Genomic DNA, 24,623 nt, shown 5'->3' with positions numbered 1-24,623 from the left:
TACAGACGAGTGACAAATTAAAGGAAAAAGCAACATGAAGTGTCTTAGTGAGGTGTTGGGCCACCAGAACAGCTTCAATGCTCCTTGGCATTGATTCTCCAAGTCTCTGAGCTCTACTGGAGGGATGAACATCATTCTTCCTAAAGATATTCCCTCATTTGGTGTTTTGATGATGATGGTGGGGAGTGCCATCTGACACGTCGGTCCAAAATCTCCCATTGGTGTTTAATTAGGTTGAGATCTGGTGACTGGATGGGGGCATTCTGGAAGAGACCACTCCCATCAGGATAGAAATGTTTCATCATAGGATAAAGTTGATCACTCAGAACAACTTTGTATTGATTTGCAGTGACCCAAGGAGACAAGTGGACCCAAACCATACCAGCAAAATGTCCCCAAATCATAACAGAGCCACTGGATCTCCTCACTATAAGGGTCAAGCATTCAGGTCTATAGCGTTCTCTTGGTGTACACCACACATGCACTCGACCACTTGTCGAGAATATGGTGATGATGACTCATCTGACTATCTCACTTTTTGTCTAGACCTATTGCACCACTCAACTCTCAAATGTGCATTCATCTTTGTATTGAGGGTTTATGCACTGCAACCTACTATAACATCCTTCTCTATGTAATTGCTGACGGACTGTTCTTGCTGTCACAGTCTGATCACGTCCTGCACTGACATTCTCAGTCACCTAAAGAAGAGCTGCTCTTTTGTATTTTCCTTATGTATTGCACTAATGTTTATTTGTAGGGTTTCACTTGTATGTGTCATGGCAGTAGTTCAGATGTTGATTATTAGAGGAAGAGTGCCCTCTTGTGGCATGCAAGATGTTTTTAACATGCAGGTCCCTCAAGTAAAACTACTTATCTATGTAGAATAGAAGAATTAAGATATACAGTCATTTTTTAACAAACAATAAAGCTACTAAATCATTTTATTTCAGTTTAACAGCTGTTCTTATGATTTTTTTTAAAAATGATGGAAAGTTTCCTCTTATGATTTATTCATAGTATATTAATTTAAATACAAGTAAATCTCAGCAATTATGTTGAAAAATGAGACACAAATTAAATGTTTTACTTGCGGGAGAAAGAACTAAAATGTCATGTATCCCCCAAACACTGGCCACAAAGAATACGTCTGATATCATTTCATTTCTCATTACGCCTGTTTGGTGCGCTGCAAGTGGGAGATATGCAGTTTTTATTATAAAATCTAAGCTTATGTAAGCAACAAATGAGAAATGAAATGAATTTGAACAGTAAATTAGAGTTGGGACTTGCACTATCCTCACAGCTCTGGATAACAAGACAATACAAGTAAATAAAAGCAAAGGGAGACTTCAATATCTCTTTTTTATTAAGTCTGACACGCTGTGGTCAGATAGAAAAGTATGAGAGTTACACTTTTCAAGTTGCTTCCATGACTTGTGCAAACACTAGACGGTATCTGGGGAAAAACCTCTGAAGGAAAAAAGGAATATGAAAAGAAAGACATCAAAATGCAGAAGAAATGAATAAGTGCATTTAAACCTAGGTGTTGATTCTTTATGCAGTATTTATTGATTCCCAGCTTCATATAAACTGGATGTTGAGGCATAAACATAGTACATTTGAACAAAAATATAACCAATATTTACAATTATTGTATTAAAAATACAAAAACAACTGATACATACTCCACCAATTGTCTTTTTAAAAGACATACAGGTCAAAGTAGTACAAGAAAGAATGGAGAAAAGAAGGTCATCACCAGCTAAATGTACATTTCTCACTGACATCACACATCAAACGGAGTAGCAGTTCTACCTACTACACTTATCTTTACGCTTGTACATTTTTGTGCAACTTTTTGTTTTTCGAAATAGGACACGGCCCGCTAATATGCACATTATCTTCAGAGTTGAATGAAAGTGAATGATGCATGTCACCACTGTATTACAAACAAATTATCAACAATCTATCTGCAGCCATTACAAAAAATTACAATAACAAAAAAGAAAAAAAACCAAAAAAAAAAACCCAGGAAATTATTAGCGTGTAGTCACAGAACACAGTGGAAAACACTGCACTCATTCATCTTTTTCTCAGTCTGTAGTTTTCAAGACTGATCAATGTGATCAGTGCGACTCAGTGATAGAAGAAGAAAAAAAAAAAAAGAGTTACTTTTCACAAATGGGTTTCTAATTGTTCCGATTGGCAGCCTTTTCTTCATATGCCAACTTCTCCACCAAAAAAAAAAAAAAAAAAAAAAAAAAATCAAAACATGTTCTTCAGTCACTTCCATTGATGGCAAGATATGGTGAAAAACTGGATGCAAGCGTTATATTCACACAGCATCCACTGAGCTGATGTCTGTAACAGGTCAGAAGAGTTTCTGAGGATGAATCTAGTAGCACGACAGCAGAGGAAGAGGTGCACGCTCGGCCTGTGTGTAGACGAAGAGATGAATCTACTACACTGTAATATTTGACGGCCGCAGCCAAAAGTCTGATGGTGCAGTCTGAAAACAAAGAAAATGCTTGATTTCATCTTGTACTGAGTCTTAATGTATTAAAATATGTGGGGAAGTATCTTGAATAAGGCATTTCACTCCACTATTGCTTGATTCAAGATGGTTCTTGAAGCAAGGTGATTCGTGATTGGACCAACCATGCAAAAAAAAAAAAAAAAAAAAAAAAAAAAAAAAAAAAAGTATGCAATCATGGCATCGTAAGGCGCTTTGGACATTCACAAAATGTGGCATATGTTCAAGTTGGGGGGAAGAAAAAAAAAAAAAAAGCCAAATCTAAATTTATGGGTACTTTTATTTTGAAGGTTAACGTGTGTGTTTTAAGACTCTGTACAAGATCATCTGTAAAAGGTAGATAGTTAAGAGGTACACTCACAAGTTACACATTAGCAGAGCGAACGGAAGCGGCAGGAAACTCAAAAACATGATCATAAATCTGCTGATGTGTATAAATCTGGTCAGTGTGTGTTTGCGTGTCCCATCGTATCAGAGGAAGAGACGAGCAGCATTTCTAACGTCAGTGAGTCCAGATTTCTCCGGACGGAGCGCTCACTCGTCGCTGATTAGAAAAACAGTTTGTGTGTCTTGATTCCCAAACTCCGACGTGAATGTGAGATTTCCCGCCAACATCCGTTAGATTTTTAATTTTGGGCAAAAAACAGTGAAATCTACAGGTTTCGATCCTCTCTGCTGCGACTGCAATGTGTGATTTTTAGTTATCTTGTGTACCTCTGATGTACTGTAGAGGCCAACATGACGGCCTCCGACATGTTTGCTCAGTTTTCAGTGGGTGGTCAGTCACCTCTGTGCTTCTTGATATCACCTAAAGTCCAGTAAAAAAAAAAAAAAAAAAAAAAAATGCTCTCGATGTAACAGCAAGCAACGGAATAATGAAAAGACTGATATAACCAGACAAGCACAGAGGTGGGATGACAGTAAGATATGGTTCACTCATACCCTGGTATCCAGGCCAAAATGTCTGGTAACATCTAGGATTGTGCTGAAAGTGCTATTTTTTAGAAATTGTTTTTTTTTTTGTGTATGTGGTGCACAAAATGGATTGTGTGTGTATGTGTGTGTGTGCGTGTGCGTCAGTACACTGTGCATGTTGGTTCTCCCTACTGAGCTCCCCCCCTTTAGCTTTGATTTGAACCAACACTTGATAAGCTTTCACATGTGAAACATGAGATAATACTGGATTTATAGTTCAAAACACTCAAGAACAGATGGGTTGTTTCAGTCCAGGCAGAGAAATGGGCTGACTTGGTTTCTCCTTTCGGCCCCCAGAGTGCAATCAGTCAGAGAAAAATAAAACAAAAGAAAAAAAAAAAAAAGAAATCTAGTGGTGAGTTGAAAATAAAGAGTCAAGTCAATTGTTGTTTCTGTCTTCAAACGATAGTCTGTTTTGTTGTTGTTTTTATTTTGTTCTGTTTTTTTTAGAAGGTAGAAAATGAGAAAGTGCAGATGAAGCTCAACACATCATGATGCTGTTGTGTCAACAGGTGGGTTTGGGGGTTTTTTGTCACTGGGTGGAGGCCGGGGCCGGTCTTAAGGAGCCGGGCCCGTTTCTAACAGCAACATCAATGTGGTTTTGTGAATATGTGGCCAGGTCGACCCCCCCGGCGCCAGTTAGGTTTTTTTTGAAGTCTTTTTTTTTTTTTTTTTTTTTCCAAAGTGCCAGGCATTTTGTCATCGTCTTTGACCTTCTCTCCGTCTCTTCTTCTTCACAGTATTTTTTGCATGCAGGGTCATTCAACCCCCCATGATGCTTTAAGGCAGGGGAGGGAGACGAGCAGAGGAATCCACCAATCAGGAGGGAGAGCCAAGTGGAGGAGGCAGGCACGTACGTAACTGATGATGAATCTATTGGTCTGTCTATCTGTCAGTCTCTTTAATCCTGCCCACCCCGAACGAGGGGGACTTCAAGTTACTGCAAAAGGACGTCCGCTGTTGTCCCTCAGACTGCTGACACCTGTTCATCCTCTGTGAAAAGAAAAGGGACAAAAACAGTCAGAGGTTACAATGAATGTAGACGTATGGCCTAGTTTATAAAATTCAAAACGTAGTGAAGAATTTACTAATGAGACCAGCTGCAGCAGTGTTCAGTTACAATGAGAAACCTGCTTTCTTTAAAGTCAAACACACATGAATCACGTGTACTTTACTGCCAAACATTTTCCCAAAGTGTGTAGGGCTGAAACTATTATCTGATTATTTGTTGGTCTATAAACATTCAGAAAATGGTGAAAGTGCCCTTTACTATTTCCTAGAGCCCAAAGTAATATTATTAAATATCTATATAATGTAAATCTTGTTTTGTCTGACCAACAGTCCAAAATCCAAAGAGAATCAATTTACTATAAAGTAAGGAAAATATAAAGAAAGGCATTTTCACATGAAAGAACCTGAAACCATCAAATGTTTGGCATTTTTGCTTGAACAAGCAATTAATGGTCAATCAAAATAGTTGCCGATTGATTGACTGAAGGACTAAACGTTGCAGCTCTAAAAGCGTCATGTTTCAAACCGCCTTCTATTCATTTCAGTAGGATATGAACATCAACTTGCAGAGACTTGACAAACTTGACAGTAGACACGTTGATTTTTTTCTTAAGGTATGTTACTGACACATGGTGATGTAATTGTGGGTGGCAGCCATTTTTTTTTTTTAAAACTCCCTGTTGGTTGACAAAAAGACCAATCATCAGATGTGTTACTATGGATGTCCACCGGATGCAACAGCGTCACCGGAAGCGTTTCAGCAGAGACGCGTCTACTCTTTAGCCGCCAAATCTGCGATATAGTTTCAAGCTGTTGTTGTTTGAAATGCAGATAGAACGGTGGCGAATCGTCCGTAGCCAAAGTGATGGAGCCGGAAAGCAACGGCCACATCCAGTGGACATTAAGGGTCTGAGTTGGCTGTACGATGTTTTTAAGGCAAGAAATAGCACTTTTATTTTGACAAAATCTATGTCCGCTTAGTGTTTGTAACTTTTTTACAAAACATAAGGGTGGAAAAATGTTCTCTGTGATGATTTTTCCATCTCAAGCAAGTTTCAAGTCAGTCATTTGATCTTCATAGCGTACTGAAATGAAGAGAAATCAATGGCTTCTAAAAACTCATGCTTTAGACAATGGTTGTTAATATTTATAATGGTTCTGCCTGCTTGTATCATATTTCAATTAATATTTTATTTTTATGTACTATTTCAATCTATCAATGGACTGCAGATGAAAACTCACATTTACAGTAAAGTTTATTCATGTGGAAACCAAAGGCTGCCTTCTAAAAAATAAATTTTAAAGCGTAAACATCAGCCTTGATTTCTGTCTTTCTGTCCAATACTGGACAACTACACGTATAAAAGCGCTGCTACAATAATACAGAATTCATCCAGAGTGACTGTGGGCGAGTCGGGTGCGTGCTGGTGCAGGAGGATGGAGGTGCATGTTTTCAGGCATTGAGAGTTTGATTGCATGGGTGAGAGCGCTGTGCCCGCTGATGGATGCTAAAGGGGCAACAGCGTGTGAGACAGTGAGAGAGAGAGAGAGAGAGGAGAGTAGAAATGTGTGGTGGCAGAGAAGTGGTGAGTTTCTGGTCCGACCAGTATGACTCATGCATGATGACGTATTGTGGGTTAAAGGTGAGGGTCCCACTCCAAATGAAGAATTCACAGATTCTACATATTAAAAAGGTCTAATGTTTAATTTTTCTTTTCAAACATTGATGTAGAATTGTCATTTGGAATGGGACCGATCCTACTGGTGCTGTAGGAAGTTGTGTGAAGTAATGTCTCAGTCCAAGTGTGTGTTCCTTTTCACATGCAGGTTCATTGGAGTGGAGGAGGGGGGTGGGGGGGGGGGGGGGCAACCTGATAAATTAGTTTTTACCTGCCTTGGGGAGAGGGGCCCTGCCTTTTAACCCCCGTACACACACTCTCATGGTCTGGGAGTCTCAGGTGTATGCTGTGCCACTGGCTTTGGCTTCCTCAGAGCGACTAGTTTGGAAGACAAGGACTCACCCTCCTCTTCCTCCTCGGGCTCTTGTTCCTCAGCCGGTGAGCGAGTGCGGTGGAGGCCGCCTGCCCGCTGTTTGGCCCCCTGGTGGGCCTGGTGGGAGTCAGGCGATTGGGTGACCATGCGCGAGCGCTGCAGAGCCGTGGTGTAGTCTGGTGGCCGGCGGCCTGAGTGGGTCGCCGTGGACGTGGGAACAGACGGGGCTGGGTGCTGTCCTTCGGCGAGGTCAGAGATGGTCAGGGCAGTGTAGCCGGGTGGTGTTGGGGGAGGCTCACGGTAACGGCTCTCTTTCCGTGCTTCGGGGACACAACAGAGATGAAGATGAAGGTACCTGGGAATACTATCTATTATAGGTGTGTATTTTCTATTGCTCTACTGCACAAAACAACCTGGGTTTTTAAAATCTCACTTTCTCGCTGCCAGCCTCAGTCTGTCTGTGTTATGATTAAAATCTTCTGCCAAAAGTATGACTAAAGATGTTTGCTTTAAAAACTTGACGAATCAGCAATTAAACTCGCAAGCTAATTATTTTTATCGCTTAGAGGCATCAGAAACAAGCTGTGAAGTTGATATGGCAACAGCATTGTAAACAGTTACTTATTTCCAGGAGGTACAGAGCAACTTGCATTCATTTGGAGTTATGTTTCTCTCCACTCAATGAATGTAAATTTAATATCCACCAACTCCTGAGAAAAATATCTGTCTCTTTAGCTGATAAATGCCCCACTGTGTTCACCAGCTGACGTTGTTTGTCTGCTTTTTGGTGCTGGGCTAGCGGCATACAGTGAGTTTTTAGAACTTTTTCTCTGAAAACGACACTGACAAGGTTTATGAGAGTCAATTAACGCTACAGTTAAGGGCCAGAAAACCAAAACAATGAGCTGAAAGACGCTGAAACGATCTTAAGAGTTGAGAGGAACTGCAGAGTCTGATGATAATTCTCTGAAGTCTTGTCACTATGAGCCACTGTTTTCATACAAGTACTCGTGTGATCCATTGTTTATGTAAAAATACTGATTATAGCCACTTTAAAGAACCAGGAGTGTGCGTTGCAGTCACTCACTGATGAGGCCTTTACCCCCAGCGGTGATCGGTGACGGGGAGGGCCGTCCGAGCTGCTTGGCCTCTTCTGACCCGGTGGATGTGATGCTACTTGTTTCTGGGTCAGCGTTGACGTCCTTCCCTCCTCTCCTCTTAATGGTGCCGGTGTCACCTTCAGAGTCCTCTCCCCAGTACGCAGCTGAGGAGGAGGAGGAGCTGGCGGATGCCCAGCTCCCCCTGGCCTGGGCTGCCCACAGTGCAGCAGGTCCCCCTAATAAGGCCTCTGGTCCACCAGGAGGGAGCCCTCCAATGCCTCCGCCTCCACCTCCGCCAAAGGCCAGAGTCTCCCAGCTACGTCCCTGCTGCATGGTCTGGATGTTGTCGTGGGAACCGGAGGAGCAGGAAGTCCAGGAGCCGCGGCCGCTGTCCGCAGCGTCGAGAGAAACACGATCGCCCTGATCCTGAGTCAGCTCCTCTGAACTGGGTGAGGAGAGCACCGTAGGGCAGCCGGCGTAAATTCCCCGACAGTCCTGCATTGATGAATATGACCTATAATATGACAAAAAGAAAGAAAACATATATATGTTGATGATCGGATGAATTAAACAGATCGAAAGTAACCAATTCCACCACAAAAGAAACATCAAAAGTGTTCCTACCCCAGACTGTACTGGTCAGGATCAGTGGTGGCTCTTCGTTCCAGCCGCGGTCCCCCAATGTGGGATTCCCCGACTCCTCCGGAGTGACGGAGTCTCCTCTCTTCCTGGGCCATGTCGAAAGACGAGTTACTGACAAGACTTGAGCGAGAGGAGATCTCACTGTGACCGGAGTCTGAGTAGGCGTCTCCCATCCTGTTGTAACCTGGAGGGGAGAGGAAGAGGAGGCAGACGGGTACATTAGCATACAAAAAATAAACCTGATAGACTAAATTCAAATCATTCAAATCTTGTGAGAGGATATACAATACTACATTAATGCCTGTCCTCAAAAGAAAAGGAGGAAAAAGCCCTTAAAATGGCCCCGTTTATGCTTAGTGGGTCTCAGTTGTGTGTTGATCCGAGGGAGAAACATCAAAATAACTTATGGTGGTGAACATTTATTTAAAACTTGAATCATGAATCATCTCTAATTCGTGTATCTTATCTCAGTCAATCTTTTTAAACAAGGCATCACACACAGCTTGCAGGGATAATTGTAGAGTGCCGTTTCCAAGTTCACCAACTAGCTCAGCTCTGATGAGTGCATTAGATTCTTACTGAAACTGCAATTTACTACGACACTCTGGGTTTCAAAGCGGCGCTGAAGTGTGTGGAAAAGTTTCGATAATAAGTGCGGAAGGGGGATTGTGAAATGCACAACAAAGTCTGAGAAAGTCTAGAGAAATCACTGGTGCTGACTGCTGACACATGTAAACACATATTTTATAGTTATAGGAGACTGACACTGCAGCGTTTGCTGAAGCTCAGCGATAGTGTTTAATAGACTGGTGGTGATATTTCTCAGCCATTATCAGCATAAATCACCCCGATAACCTCTCCACTTTTAAAGTACTTTAAAATCTGGACAAAGAAGAAGCTGATGAAATAAACATTTCTAGGAAGCTTTAACAACTGAGATACATAATGTTTGAGCAAGCAGGAGCAGGAGGAAGTGATAAGGACAAGCCACTACTAGGTGATATGACAATAAAGCTCCGGCCAACATCAACTCACAGGACCCTCGAGGTTCCAGTAATGACAAAAAACAATTTCACCAAATTTTAGCTCAAATATCTGAGGTGCAAAGACAGATGACATCTTAGTACTGTAGACAGTAGAGCTGCAACTACCTCTTATTTTCATTATCAATTACTCTGTTGATTATTTCCTTAATCATTTAGTCTATGAAATGTTACAAACATGTGAAAAAATGTCATTCACGGTTTCTTAGAGCATCTCTGTGATGTGTTCAGTTTGCTTGTTATGTCTGACCAACAGTCCAAAATCTAAAGATAGTCGACTACTGTCATGTATGATACATTCAAGAAGCTGAAACCAGCAATTTAAAAAAAAAAAAATTTGATTAAAAATGACGGCAAATCCTCACATCCAGAGAATGTTTGGCATTTTTGCTTGATTAAGGATGTTTAACTTTTTTTAATAGCAGAGAATAATATCAAATGTATCAATTAGCTTTCTGTACATGAGATAGTTTGATACAATACTACAATGTCTTTCCAGGGAACACTGTCTCTGACATTTAAGTGACGCAATTTCATGTTTCTAAGTAGCAACACACCTGTGCTAGGAATAACAAAATAAAGGAACTGTTCATGTATAACCACCAATAGCCACCATCATAAACCTAAAAAAACCTGACAAAAACTATAAAACTATATTCAACATAAACGAAACATGATGCAATGCATAATGGCAACCACCAGGTGGCATTTGTGTCACATCATGACAGAGTGAAGCAGTCTGGAGAGTGGTGTGGGAGGGAGGATTATTGGCTTACCCTTCTTGGGCGAGCTCTGGGGGGAGGTGGGAGGGGAGGAGAGCTGGGAGGAGGCGTTGGACACAGTGTCCTCTGGCTGCCTTCGGTGCCTTTCGTTCCCCTCCTCTGACAGAGACAGGATCTTCTTCAGAGACTGGGGGGAACTGGTGCCTGTGGACATTTGCAAGAAAATGAGTAGAATTAGCATGAGGGACACTGCCATTCCCCGAGGGTGTTGGGATGCTAAACTGCATTGTCTGGGATTTTGTAGTTTCTTGTTGCCAGACGGCCTCTAGGTGGCAGCTCTGTCATAGAGAAGCTGGCAAAGGGCTGGTTCTTCTATTGTCTGCAAATAACAGGATGAGGAAGAGAAAACAAGGCAATGGTGGCGCCTAGAAGGACGAGTGAACAGGAGGTTTATGAAGGCTTCTTCTCACTCCATACACAAAAAAGGATCATATGACTTTTTAATGTAGCTACAGATCAATTAAGGTGACAGTTGGATCACAGTAATATGATGTCCTTGTAGAAAAAAACATTAGTACAGCCTTAACACTAGTGGACTGTACAGTTCAGTTGCATTTAAGGTTGGTGGGACATATTGCAGTATTGGAGCCAATCATTCTGATCTTTCAAATATTAATACTAAAGAATTTGCACATGCCAATACCTTTCAATGAAAAGAAACCTTTAGTTGTCGTTCTGAAATATCTTTTTCAATACCATAAAAGTGAATTAGGTTACTCAAAAGTGGTGTTGGTTGGTATACATTTTATTTATAAGCCTCTATCTTTATCTTACCAAAAGGTGGCAGATCTTTGACTGGCACTTTCTTTCGGGATGGGTAAAGGGCCACAGCAGGGACCTGCAGGGCCTGGTTTCCTTTAGCCAGCTGGCCCCTCTGTTGGCTGGCGGCTCTGGACACGACTGGTGAGGTGTCTGGTCGTTTCCCACTGGCGTTCTTGGGTACTGAGTAGGAAGAGAAAGAGTGAGCAAGTTGCATTTTTCAAGTTAGATTTAGATTTTAGGCTTTCAACTGACAAATGTATGTAGAGGGAGATTAAGAAAACTACTGCTGATGGACAGTCAGAGCTGTTGCAGGGATCCAAGCTGTCAGTTTGCCAGCCTGAGGCGATCTCTGTGACCACTTGTACTCCCCTGCTGTCCGTCAACACATCAGCAGCGAGTAGTGAATGGATTAAGTTGGCATTAACAATGGGAAACTGGCCTAGTGGTTCAGTCATGTTCAATTCCTGCCACTGAGTCTTAAAGCAAGTCTGAGTGTCTAGTTACTCCAGTGGTCCCACCCTGTCTGCCTGCGGGCTCTGAATCCTGCGAACATGTATGTGTCTCACGAGAAATACAGAAATAAACTAAATTAGTAACTCTATGCTTTCCTCTAAATATTTCATTGAAGCTTATTGGTTTTCTAAGAAAGCCTAAATCTTACTTATGTCTTCGAGTGTGTGCAAAGCTATGTCACCGACTCACGTGTACTTATGGAGGGTTCACACTGTAGCGAGAGCGTCTGCAGACTCTCCTCGTTTGTTTCCAGGCTGAGATTGGACAGATACTGTTTGACCTTCCTGGCCATCTGGGCGTCCTCATAAAGCTTTTTGGCGTTCAGGAAGGAGCTGCGTCGCACCCGCTTCTTGTGCCCGCCTGTCTGGGTGACGTCGAGCACTGCCGCATTGGCGCTACCCTGGCTTAGAGACCTTGTTGTGCACACAGGCACCCACATAGAAACATGCACATAAACACACAGAGGAATGCACATTTGCAGGCACAAACAGAGACGAAGACACACAAAGAAATAGAGAGGGTAGACAAAAAAACATATTAATATATTGGTTTAGTACGTAAATAAGCCTATACTCAACTATGACTTTACAGGTGGTACTACTGGGCTACACGGGGCGTATTATATTTATTCAAACATGCAAAGAGCAGCTTTAGGTATTCCTGGTAACTCCAGAACATTCCAGACATTCCAGACAGCAGAGGGGGGGAGTGAGGGAATGATGGCTGTAGTCGAACAACAGGGGAGTAGAAAGGGGGAGTTCTAGTAGTGTAACACACTCATAGTTTACATTTCTGTGGCTTGAGTCAGAACTGGTAGTAGTTGTGAAAGCTTTACTTGCACATGGTCTTAGCCAGATTCTGCAGGACACAGACAATGGGCTTACAGTGTGTACGGTGTTAGTCACTGAGAAGTCACGTTTGTGCTAGTCAGTGGAAAGATATTTATCAGGAATCATTTCCATGTTGTGTTTGTGCTCATCGGAGTGAAATGTACAATTTCTGTTATGTTTTTATGGAAGTGTCATCACAGACGTAATTCTGACTTCAGTATCTTATAAATATAACTTAGCATCTCATATTTCCAAGATTAAGATCTCATAATTACGAGATACAGATCTCGTAATTACAAGATACTGTAGTTAAGTCTCCTAATTATAAGATGCACTCATAATTACGAGATACAGAAGTGACAATGTTCCCTTTCCTCTTCGGGTGAATGTAATGTGCTTTCCGTATGTTTCCTATTAAATGTTCTGTGTATGCTGTCCCATTTGACCCACAAGAATGTAAAGCATGATATAAAAAAAAGTGTTGCTTCATGAATGTCTGGTTGTTTTGAGCTTTGATATACAGATAAAACCTCAGAGACGGGTGAAATTCTGACACTAAAACTGCATGCATATTGTTAGATAAAACAACGTATCAGAAAAGGTCATGTTGCTAATGCAAGGCTGGAGTCCTTAATCAATAATCATTTATTGCATGTTTAGCATATACAGTATGTACTAGTTTTGAAATGAGAAAGAAGTAATATTCTAATCCTATGTGTGTCAAATTTATGTTGTAAATATCTGTGTTTTCCTGTTGAAGAACATTTGTTTTCAAAATGTAAAACAGTCCAGCATTACCTAATGTAAGCAAAGTGACCTTTGTTTCATTCAGTGTACTCTGATACGGATCAGGCAGCGTTAGTAGCAGGATTCAACTCAAACTGGTTAATGGAAACAGGGTTTCTGAGAAGAAGGAAAGAAGCACGCAAATTGGCAGAAAAAAAGGGGGTTGCAGTGCAGGGAGGGCAAAAAGTTGTAGGGTCACCAAACTTACCCTAAACTTCTCCATTTCTTCTTCCTAGAGGGTGGGTGCCATGAACAGAGAAGCATGGGGCAAAGGGTGGATGAGTAGAGAGAGAAAGAGACAAAGCTTAGGACAGGAAAGACCACCACGATCACCAAAGAGAAGCAATTTCACCAAAGACCCACGTGAAAGTCAGAGGAGAGAAAATCAAATGGTAACACCACTAAGAGGAGACATCATTAGACGGAGACACACTTTCACAGCAGCACTGTGCACATCTTATGCCAACAATGTGTATAGGGAAACAGTTGCCAGAAGAAACAGTTGCCAGGGGGAACAGCTGCTTGACAGAAAAGCGTGATGCAGAAATTTGACTGAATCTATGTGAACCCACTAACCCCAAAGAGTTTGGTAGTGCTGGAGTGCTGACTGGTCCTACAGGGAGGGTGAAGAATAATTAATCTGAAATATGGCTTTGTTTCTGGAAGGTTCCTTACCTGGTCCGAAACATGAGGGCTGGGTCCATGTTGACGGAGGCCATGCGACCGACATGGCGAATTTCTTTGGCAATCATCCTCAGCTTCTCAAAGTTCACCAGACCATCCACTTTAGAGTCATTGCCTAAGAAATTCAAAAGAAAAAAGTGAATATCAATAACCCATAATTAACACAGCTCATATTAATATCATATTTTAACTAGTGGCACAAAGGCCACCAGGCTAAATACATACACTGCCCCCAAAATTATGTCGAGGACGATAATTTGACTTTTTGATAGACTTTTTTTTTTTTTTTACATTTTACTGTATAAAAATGACTGCATAGGATAATAAAAAACAGCATGTATAGTTTGCAATAATTATAAAAGACAGTTAACTGGACACCTAATGCAAGAAAATGTTAACACTAAAGCTAGCTGGTGATAAGAGCCATATCTACCCTTAGCTAAATTTTCCTACTTTTTTCTACCGTTACCTATAAAAGAAAAAATCATTTTGAGGATTTGAAATGTCAGTAATTTCTTTGTTATGCAACATAAATAAAGCAGTAGGAAGATGGAAAAACACACCAGCTAAACTAGTCTTACTATAATGGTAACAAGCCTAGCTTAGCAAAGGAGCAATGCCATCTTAGCTTCTAGCTAAACAGTGGAATTCACATAATGTGGTGTGGATTTGCTACCTTTAAATCATATATTCAAATATATTAAATTATAAATACATTTATTATACATGTTCATTGGTAGAAATGGGCGAGAAAGGTTAAAAACTGTTTAGATGCTGTATTTTCTCTGTGTTTTCACTTAAGATTGTCTAAAAGCAACAGAAGTTAGGCTATTATGTAGCATTTTTTTTATGCAAAGGATTTTTAGGAACCATCTTTCTCAAGCCTCAAAACCTCAGGGGGAAGTGTGGTCATATACACAGTGAACAAATTGGTATGTGTACCATTACCAACAATACATTGAGAGTTTAATTCTCAAAACTGATTCACACTAAAAACATGCAGGATATTGATTGGCTACAAATGACAGTTAACTATTAAATAGCATTTCAGTTGCTAGATGACCTACTGTAAGCTCTATAAAATATTAACATACTGGAGGTGGAATCAGCTGTATGTATTTTACATAGAGACATGAATTTAATGCTATATACCTTCATGTAGGAAGGTGAGGTCCTTCTTGATGACGGGGAACAGGGGGATGATTGGTGGCTGGAGGTTCTGATTGTTGAGGACATTCCTGTACTTGGCCATATTTCTGGAGGGGTCAAAAAGGTCTTGCAGGTCTCCAAACAGCTTCTCATACTTGCTAGGTAGCTTCTCCCATGTTCCCCTCAGTCTGGAGACTGGAGCCAGGTTTAGACCACTGTGGGGGAAAAAAGACACATTTACCATCATAAAGGGAGAATAGCTTCAATCTATGATAGATCTGGCTTGGTTAAATGTTTATTTCATTAGTTTACTTATATAACAGCTAAAATAAGGTATAAATCAATCATTTATGCAGATGTGACAACACCTGAGGGACTTGTTCTCATCTCCAAACAAATACATGATTACAAAGTAAAGATGAAAAATCACGATTGAATAAAATCAAGATGTCCAATCTGTATCCACAATGTGACACAACTGCACAGTTCACTGCACATTTATTATTCCCTGTCTCACCTGATAATTGCAAACATTGAGTTGAAGTTCTTGCACTCGCGGCAGTGCAAGGCGATCTTGATGAAGTGCTTGATGGTCTTCATGCGTTTGAGCTGGTTGGGCTCCCGCGTCACCTCCGTGGCCACCCAGAAGGTCTCGTGGTTGATGGCCTCCTCGAAGCGTTTCAGGCTGGCCGAGCCCGTCTTGGAGCGCAGCTTGAACAGGTCGTCGATGTATTCTGTGGGCTCGATGGCGCAGAACAGTTCAAAGGCCCGCATGGAGAGCTGTGTGGCCACCTCTACCGTACTGAGCTGTAACAGGGAGATCTGGCCTTCTCGGAGGAGGTCCTGGGCGTCCTCATCTGAACATAACGTCTCTGTCTCCATGTTGCTCTTAAGGTAGTATCTGATGATAGAGATTTTTTTTGCATATATTAATAGAATACATGTCTTCCCCTCTCACAAGAAATGATAGATAATCCAACGCAAGATGGTGGTTAACACGTTAAACTAAAGAAGTCATTACCTGCCGCTTAGTTGAATCCTGTCTGCTAGTTTAGAGAGCTGGTCAGGTAACCGCCTCTGTTTGATGACGCCCTCGGGTGTGACAGAGACCTCGCACAGCGAATAAGCCTCCGGTGCTGCAGTCAGGGCAAACTCCCTGATAGCTTGGGCCACCACTTCCTTAGCCGTGGTGTCCTTCCCGATCATGATGTACCGAGACTGCTGATCGGCCTTGAAGACTCGTAATACCTGGTCTGACATATCTGGGGATGCAAAACCAGAACATATAGTTAGAATAAATACTTACTTAACTGCATTTTACTGAGATGTGAGCTGTTTTGAATCTCATTATGTGAGTAACAGCAATCATTTTTAGTTCTTTGTTTTTTTTTACAAAGAGCCATTCCATCAGCCAGCATCGGAGCAAAACACACCAACATCTTTGTGATTTCATCCACAAACCTCATTTCCCAGCATTCATTAGTTTGATCAGAAACACACAGTGTAGCTCCCTTTACAGATCACATGACCCCAAAAATCTTCATAGCAAACTCAACCCCCATGTGCCCACAGAAAATTGAAAGGTCAGCGGTCAGTGCAATGCTGTTAAGCCTTACTCAATTAGCGCTCCCAAGCATGAATGCAGATATATTGAGTTTATGTTACGTCTGTAAACTGCAGCATAGCAGCTGATCAATGTTCGTATGTCTGACATGGAGGCTGACAGCATTGACAAAGATGTGACTGTGCTAGGAGAAGCAGGATCACGGGGAGAGAAAGGTACTCACTCAGTATCACTGGGACTGGAAGAACATAAACACATTGTGATGGATAGGAGTTAATGAGGATAGAAATAAAGAGACTAGATTTACATATTTCTATTCCTGGCTCTACGTGGCTGGTAGAGAAACAAAATAGATAGGAGGGTTGGGCAATGTGATGATACATGCTGTGAAATTTGTCTTCGGCTGTTTTTAGGTAGCTAACACTTAAAAATTCCTGATCATTTTGCATCCAGGTAATGATGTACCTTGCTTGGTAAGATATTTACTTTGCTGGATTAACCAAAAACAGATACTATCATCTGGTTATTTTGTCTAAAAACAGCATATGATTCATGTATTTTTCTTTACTTTAACAATTTAGTGACCTGATGTTGAGGTAAGCATCTGCATCTTTATGTTTCTCCACTTACGTATATGATTAGTTTTTCCATTAATTTGTCATCCGTCCGTATATCAGTATCGCAATATAAAACTACATAAACTGCAATAGATAATTCCCATCTATATTGCCCAGCCCAAAATGGATATTACTCTGTTGTAATGTGTTGTTCAAGCTGAAAAAGCCTGACATGGTTTCAACTGGCTCTAATGCAAATTAGCCATAAAAATACATTTCATTTAGATCAGTTATGTTATTATAATAGAAAATCTTAGATACCAATGATACCAAATGTTTCAAGAAAATGTAAATGAAAGTGTATTGTTGCCACAAACTTCTCACATTATGTCACAGTAGTTTAATACACACCAGGCTGGTTGCTGAAGTCGAGGATGCGGTGGTGAGACTGCAGAAGGTCTGGGTTTGACGACGAGAGGTTGCCGCTGACAGGCAGAGCTGGTGGGATCTGTTTGGACTGCTTCATCCCCACAATGCTGTCGTCCTGCGATTGGCCAACGCAAACGTCACTATGGAAACAAGAAAGAGAGTATGGGAGGGGTGACGGGGCAGTTCTGTCTACAAAAGGCAGAGGGCGATATTTGTGTTGGCAAGAGTTGAGAGGCTGTGGAAACGTCTGGCAGTGCAATCTAGAGTATATATTCTGCAAGAAATATACCTAACATCATCTCCAAAAAAATGTAAAAATATCTTTCTTCCTCAGCAACTTAAATCACAAATCTTAAAATCTCATTGAGACTATAGTAAAAATGCTAAAAGGTCTTGTTACTTGTATGGTTTAGGAGGCAGGATGCTGGTGAGTGTCTTGTCGAAGATCTTCTTCAGCTTGTTGCGTCCTCCCACTGTGTTGGTCTTTGCTTTCTTGCTGACCTTCTCCAGGCCCATCACCTGCTCCACATCCACTGCCAGGTCAGGGATAGAGTAGCGACTGGCCTTCTTGATGTCCCCAATCTTTGGAAGGTGGGGTGCCCCGTTCTTTCTGTCGTGCTCTTCCTCACCATCCAAGTCATGGTCGTGTTCTGGCCTGGTTAGCAGCTCTTTAAACACTGGGTAGGGAAAAACGTGGATGGATGAGCCATATTGTTTGTAAAAAAAATGAAAATTGTTTTTGAGCGCTTCTACTTCTTTGGTTTCAAAGTTAAGCTAATAAATTTGACTTTACCTAAAAGATTTGTTTTCACAGTTATGGACAAGTGGGTGTTGTTCTTCAGAATCTCATTGGCTTTGCTGAGCTGGACATTCTCAAAGTTCTGCCCATTGACCTCCAAGATCTGCAGAAAGAAGAAGGGAGAAATCCATCAGGTGCATTTTACCAAACTGTGCATAATATAAATCTCATATTTTATGAACATTAGAATCAATCACCTTCTGCGTGTAACTGTGGTTTCCAACCCTTTTGGCTTCTGACCCATGAAAACAAAGCTAGCAGGTGTGACCAGTTAATCAAAGAGCAATTTTTCCTTCTCAAATTGATTTATTTGAATCATTTTTAGAGGTCTGAAAAAGTAAAATTACCCATTGATTTGCAAGAGAAAATGCAAAGAAAGGGGAAAAGTCAAAGACATAATTTTGTGTTGCACAAATATATATATATATTTTCTGATTTCTTATCCTGTTGATCATCTGGGAACACCTGAGATTTCTTTTGCAACCCTTTGGGGGGAGACTCGGGGTTAAGTTAACAAATCTTACCAAGTCTGTGCCTTCTGTTCACACACACGTGCATCTCTTTGTCTCATTATTGTGAAATACTAACACGAGTGGCCTCTATAATAAAAAATAAATCCAATCTTAATCTACAGCTTTCTGCACTGATGCGCAAGGAAAACCTGCCAGTTAACTACTTAATGACTCCGCTGCCTCACTGCTCACCGTGTCATGTCAAATTACAGGCCATATCGGATCTGTGCGGAAAACGGATTAAATTTGAAATAAAGAAAATCAGCCAGGTAATAAATTTAACTACATGTTTTATACAGTGAACAAAGAAGCATAGCACCGTAACACAAACATGTGAGCCCCCACCACCTCCCCCGCCCCCCCAACCAACCCTGAGTGGGCCCTTCTCCTGCAGCACTGAGCAGGCGACATTTAACATCCTTCATAGTGAGGATACTTATCAACGCACAACGAAATTTAATAGGCCACTTTAAAACACTGGACACAGATTATGGAGTTGACTGTATTAAGTCAATTTTAAACTGCTGGAGCTTTTTAACATAGACTATAAAGTGTCAAAATCGTTGTCAAGGTGCTGATCCTGCGACACCCGTGAACGCGGGAGCTGTCCAGGGTACTCTGTATTTGACTCCTCACCGATCACTCGTTGTCGCAGAGTGCAGGATTTCATCATCAAAGTTATTGCAAAAAGCCCACCTGCCCACTCACATCAGATTGGTGCTCGGATCGTACGCGCCGGGCTCTCCCTCCCTCACCTGTAGCTGAAGCTGTCGGGGCACACAGTGGCCTCTCTCTCATCTGATGCAAACACTATGTGGCCCACTGTGATGTCTCCCTTATCTGTCATGTATTCTTCCTGTCGATCAATGTCTTTACAATCAGATACCCCTCTCTCATCCTCATCGGCCACACAGTTTCCTTTTAAATCTTCCTCACTGGCTCTGTGTGGCTATAACACTTCAGAAAAGGTTATACTAACATGCCGGTTAAAAATCTATATTTTTATTGCATCTAGCTTTTTTTATTCTTGAAATATTCTATATTGATGCCTCTTTTGTGGTAGCCTATTTTTCTCTGTGTAATATTTTAAGTCGCCTATTTTGTACCATATTACAAAGACAAATTTCCTGTAGGTTATGTGAAAACCCAATAAAGTAAAAAAACATTTATGATTCTGAAGAAAACCTCAGCATATACAGGCTAACTAACTTCATATGGCTAACTTATATAAAATGGTATATTGGAGAAATAACACAATAACTATAGAAATAAACACAATTAACTGTTGATCTTGCCAACACTGTCAGTAGCTGTCTAAACTATAGCAGGGGTATACTTTACGGCCCAGAAGAGGCAACAAAATCCCACTCTATGGCATGTTGCACATCATGATATTTAGTAGGTCTTGACATTAATATGAACCCGGGTCACCTTCAGATTGTCTTCTCTTTTGTCTTAACAGTTTGACGTTCCCACAGGGGCCGGATATTTGCATTCTAACACAATCTGTTAAGCAGCCTTCATCATTTCCTCCTTGGTGGATGAGGAAGTCACCTTTGACTGTAATGTAAGTACAGGCCATCCTCAGCTGCCAGTTAGGGCTGACTAACACGACCGAATGTCTGTTTTGTGATCAGTGGTGATTGGTGAGACAATGGTTGGAGTTCACTGATGACAAGACTAACACTAAAGCTCTGAAATGATGGGTCTTGAGGGAATCATGGTAGTAAGTGAAGTTGTTAAAAAATGGACGGTGTGAGCGGGTAGGAGAGAGTGAATGCTTCCAAGGATGTCAGCTTCTATACTTCCTTTTGGGGGAAACAGCTGCAGGGGATGTTTGGAGTCAAGAGGGCTTAACTCGCATCCAGACACACTCAAGATGGTTTCAAGGATTAAGGGACTTTGCTCAAAGCCCAGAGGACTGCAGAGTGTGAAAATGGTTGAGAAGTCAAGTTGCGCGGAGAAAGCCAACACATGGTGCCAACAGCTACTGGCAAGTTCAATTTAAGACTTTTTTAAAAAACCCTTTTAATGCTTGTTAGAGGAAAATATAAAACCAATTTCACAACAAAAAATGAACTTCAACGGGCGAAAAAGATCATTTCAAGTACTGGTCTGTGTGACCGGAGTGATTTCTTTCCACAATTGTAGCCTACAGACAAAAGAGCGTTTCTGAGACTGCAACAGTATGTGCAGCTGCATTTACAGGATTCATCCCTAATATTTACCAGTACTAATCATACTGTACAAAGTGACAGATAAGGGTGGTGAAAAAGAGAGTGTTATGGAGCTTGGTGGAAGTTTCCTTGGATAAGACACCAAACCACCAATATCTACATTAACTATCTCTTACTAATAGGAAAAAAAATGCAAAGACTGACCTGATCTCCACGCTTAAGGCCAGCTTCTGCTGCCTTGCTCCCGGCCTCCACGGTATCAATAAAGATGCGGAAACCTTTCTCTTGACCTCCGAGAAGGCTGAAGGCCAGTGGAGCCTCCCTGGACGGCTTGGTCAGTGTCACCAGCCGCGGCTTGGCTTTAGCAGCACATGCTATATTTAACAGTCTGAGGTGCCCACACATTTTCTGGGGAAAAAAAAAAAAAACACACAGATATAAGGAAGGTGAATCTTTTTTTTTGCATGTTTGAGGGCTCTGTGAATGTGTTAAACTTACTTCTTTCTCCAGATTGTTTTCAAACTCCTCCAGAAAGTGAGTCATGGCAGGGTCACCCTCAAAGTCATTGAAGTGATTGTTTACCCACAGCAAGACTACCCGTGTAACCTGCAGCGGTAACATGAACAGTATAGGTCAACACACAGTTTACTGGTTGACTAGTTAGGTTATATGTATTTGTAATATACTTCACATCCTCCTCGTGCAAAAATGTCCAAGAGTTTGTGGAAAATCTAGTACGAAGTCTGTCTGAGTGTCCACATTTTCTTTTAGTGTATACATACTAAATCTTCAAGGTAAAAGGTATTTGTGTTTTACAGGTTGAATTTATTACTGTATAACATTGTATTATATGCAAGTATTAATCAACACAAGTGGAGCAAAGTTAAATTCTGTCTCTGGTTACCATGCTGTAAAATCCAACATGTCTAATCTTGTGACCCACAAAACCTTCAAAAGTTTCCTATCTGTGTTTGATTTCATGAAGTCTTCCTTTTTCAGGAGTACTAAGCAGGTAAAGAGAGAGGTTTTCTGGTGGAGAACATGGAGCTTTTACCTTGTCCCTGAGACTGGGGTCGTGGAACCACTCCAGGAGCTTCTTGCCCACGACCATGGGGCTGGAGAGGAAGGTCCTGTAGGTTAACAGGAAGTCCTCAATGTAGGTGGGGTCCACCACTGAGTGTTCCTCCACTAGGTGCATGGTGAGACGTTCCGGTGTGCCCTGAGGGTTCAACGTTGTGGTGTTATTGGATTGAAATAATCTTTTATGCAAGATGATTGGCTTGCAAAGAGTTTTTCCAAGTATCTACATGTAATTATTCATTGGCTGTTGATTGACACTAGTTTCTTTTGAACACTCCTGATATTTCTTTTTGCATTTAAGGGAAATGTAAATGACTGAATGTAGATTTGTCACCTTAATGACGATGTGTCCTTTCCTGGTCCCGGTGCGGTCCAGTTCACGGTGCTCCTTCACCATGACGATCTCCCCTTCCTCTTCGACCTTCTGCATGTTCTTCTCGACCTGGTTGAGGATGCAGCAGTAGTCCTGCTGGGCTATACACACAAACTGGACAAAACAGGGTAAACAGGAGTTAAGGACAGATTTGATACATTTTGACACAAATATACCTATATTTTACAATACTGCAATATAATACATTTTAAAAAGAAGTGATTTTTCTGTTACTGGATCCCCTTATGCCTGAATATGTTAATGCCATCACTTGAGAAGAAATTTCTGGAATTAAAACAAATGGCAGACTGAGAGATGAATACAACAGCTGATAAAAAAAATCAGTATAACAACTAAACAATATTTGCACTGGTAAGTTATGAAAGAGGGCTTCAACTGATTAGGAACAGAGATTTTCACATACTTTTCTTACAAGGGAATCATAAAGTAGAGTAGTTTAGTGTCTAGTATGCAACATTCCCAGCCTACTGAGACACTGAGTGATGACTTAAAGGCTGCAAAACATTTCAGTTTCTTTACTCTCAGTTTTTTGCACTTCATTCCCATAGAACATATGATCAAATCCGATCATCTGATTGTCCTTTAAAATGGTTATTTCACATATTTATATACAAATAAGTGGGTGCTATTGCCAAGCATCTTTCAGCGTCCTGAGTTCAAACACTTCCAGCACGAGTGGATCACAGTGGGATTAAATACGATCAGGTGACAGGCTCTGTGACATGCTTTTCACACTGTCATGAAGAGGAAACAGACTTGTTAATCCTACTGTAGCAGAGGAACATTTACGAAGATCTTACCTGGCAGTCGTCCACCTTGGTCTTCATGACACCCTTCATGTATTCCTTCTCCATGGTTGGTGATACCCCGAAGCTGTTTCCCATACAAAGGGTCTCTGTCCGGCTGTCGGGATACGTCACCTCCACCGAACCGTTCAGAATCACCGACCATGAGTCAAGCTGCAGCGGTAACACATGATCATAGTAGTAAGACGTTTGAAGAAGAAAAAAGGATACAAACAAGGAATATGAACAAAAAAGTGCAAGAAGGAGAAATAGAAGAAATTCTACAAAGATTTTGTAGATCAGATTAAGTTCAATCTACCAGTAGTTCCCAACAGCTGTTGTCCCCTAATGAGTCAAAGTTATTTGTCAAAAAGAACCATATGCAGTAACTATAAAGGCGCCGCTGCAATAACAGATGGTTTCTTTCTTTCCTCAGAAGGATAGAACAATAGCACAAGATTATTAGAGCTGCTTAGCAAAACAACTAAAAATGAGAAGCTGGAAAACATTAAAAGCTTTGTTGGAGGAATACGTGCTTGCTTGATTGAAGTTAAGAAAAATCAATGTATCGTGTTTTGAGGAAATTAGAATAAATATAGGATGTTTTCTAGAATTCCTGAAAAGCAAACATCTTGGAGACACCCTTCAGCCCGACAGCAGCAATATGCTCAATGAACCTTGAATTCTCTACAAGCAGACACTTACTAAAGTGAACAGGCCTTAGAGGCAAGTTCTGCTCTCTATAGTTTTGGTGCATCATAGCAAAAAAACCAACCAAATTTTATTCATTGAAACTCATGTCGTGTCTTTACTGGAGAGAGAGAGAGAATAAGTGATGCCTGCTTTAGTTGCCTGAGGGATCCTAGAGAGGACCAGTGATAAGGGATGTTCGCCATTCGGGTTTAATAGAGCAGAAAAAAACATCAAATGGAAGAAGAAAGTTTCATTGGTGCGAGGGGTGAGACTAAGGTTCCCCCGAGAGACATGCACACACACATATAAAATACAATTATAGGAAAGACAATGTCACAAGACTGGGCTTCTGCGTGCATGAATATGCACAAACACGCACCTCCTCTCCATCATTGAGAACGATGGTGCCGGCACGTTCGACTACAGCAAAAACCATGACGGCGCAGAGTTCCCTCCTCACTGACATGGTCATGTTGGCAAATGCTGGCAGTTGATGCATGAACTCCAGTAATTGCTCTGTGAGAAGTACAGAGGAGAGACAGCAGAGGAAGTAGAGGAGGTTGAGAAAAAGGGCAAACAGAGTCTTGACACCCAAAGGAGAGAGAGAGAGAGAGATAGAGAGAGAGAGAGAGGACAAGCAACGCTCCTGGCAAGCTTGCCCTCACTTCCAGCCAAGAAGGCACGAGCTGGAGGATGAGCATCAAAATGGATCATCACCACAATGAAAAGCCAACAGAGGAATCATTATCTGGAGAACCTAAAGCCAAATATCAATTCCTTTGACGCTAACTTTCATGGCCAGCCAGGAATAACTGCTGACACTTCACT

At 41.3% G+C, this 24,623-nt stretch overlaps 1 protein-coding gene across 6 annotated transcripts in view; it reads right to left on the bottom strand.

The window, feature by feature from the left end:
- Nucleotides 1-1,351: 1,351 nt before the first annotated feature.
- The window catches only part of rapgef2b (Rap guanine nucleotide exchange factor 2b), a 111,903-nt gene continuing 88,631 nt past the window's right edge, over nucleotides 1,352-24,623 (bottom strand). For 2 of the 6 annotated variants that reach the window (XM_044363150.1, XM_044363154.1), the window contains 22 exons: nucleotides 24,175-24,311; nucleotides 23,118-23,276; nucleotides 22,258-22,410; nucleotides 21,898-22,062; nucleotides 21,342-21,449; nucleotides 21,048-21,251; nucleotides 18,149-18,257; nucleotides 17,756-18,032; nucleotides 17,338-17,495; nucleotides 16,593-16,607; nucleotides 15,827-16,067; nucleotides 15,323-15,706; nucleotides 14,809-15,020; nucleotides 13,648-13,771; nucleotides 13,181-13,204; nucleotides 11,546-11,769; nucleotides 10,856-11,023; nucleotides 10,076-10,225; nucleotides 8,239-8,440; nucleotides 7,602-8,128; nucleotides 6,413-6,834; nucleotides 1,352-4,504 (listed from right to left, as the gene is read on the bottom strand). In XM_044363150.1, coding sequence (XP_044219085.1) covers nucleotides 6,461-6,834; nucleotides 7,602-8,128; nucleotides 8,239-8,440; nucleotides 10,076-10,225; nucleotides 10,856-11,023; nucleotides 11,546-11,769; nucleotides 13,181-13,204; nucleotides 13,648-13,771; nucleotides 14,809-15,020; nucleotides 15,323-15,706; nucleotides 15,827-16,067; nucleotides 16,593-16,607; nucleotides 17,338-17,495; nucleotides 17,756-18,032; nucleotides 18,149-18,257; nucleotides 21,048-21,251; nucleotides 21,342-21,449; nucleotides 21,898-22,062; nucleotides 22,258-22,410; nucleotides 23,118-23,276; nucleotides 24,175-24,311 — 4,115 coding nt within the window. In that variant the 3' untranslated portion in view covers nucleotides 1,352-4,504; nucleotides 6,413-6,460. The remainder of the gene's footprint in view (nucleotides 4,505-6,412; nucleotides 6,835-7,601; nucleotides 8,129-8,238; nucleotides 8,441-10,075; nucleotides 10,226-10,855; nucleotides 11,024-11,545; nucleotides 11,770-13,180; nucleotides 13,205-13,647; nucleotides 13,772-14,808; nucleotides 15,021-15,322; nucleotides 15,707-15,826; nucleotides 16,068-16,592; nucleotides 16,608-17,337; nucleotides 17,496-17,755; nucleotides 18,033-18,148; nucleotides 18,258-21,047; nucleotides 21,252-21,341; nucleotides 21,450-21,897; nucleotides 22,063-22,257; nucleotides 22,411-23,117; nucleotides 23,277-24,174; nucleotides 24,312-24,623) is intronic. The other 4 variants (XM_044363149.1, XM_044363151.1, XM_044363153.1 and 1 more) reach the window with 3 other exon arrangements.

This window comes from Thunnus albacares, chromosome 10, assembly GCF_914725855.1.
Source record: "Thunnus albacares chromosome 10, fThuAlb1.1, whole genome shotgun sequence".
Lineage (NCBI taxonomy): Eukaryota > Metazoa > Chordata > Actinopteri > Scombriformes > Scombridae > Thunnus > Thunnus albacares.
The sequence above is the reverse complement of the archived record's forward strand: the minus strand, read 5'-3'. Positions and strand labels throughout refer to the sequence as shown.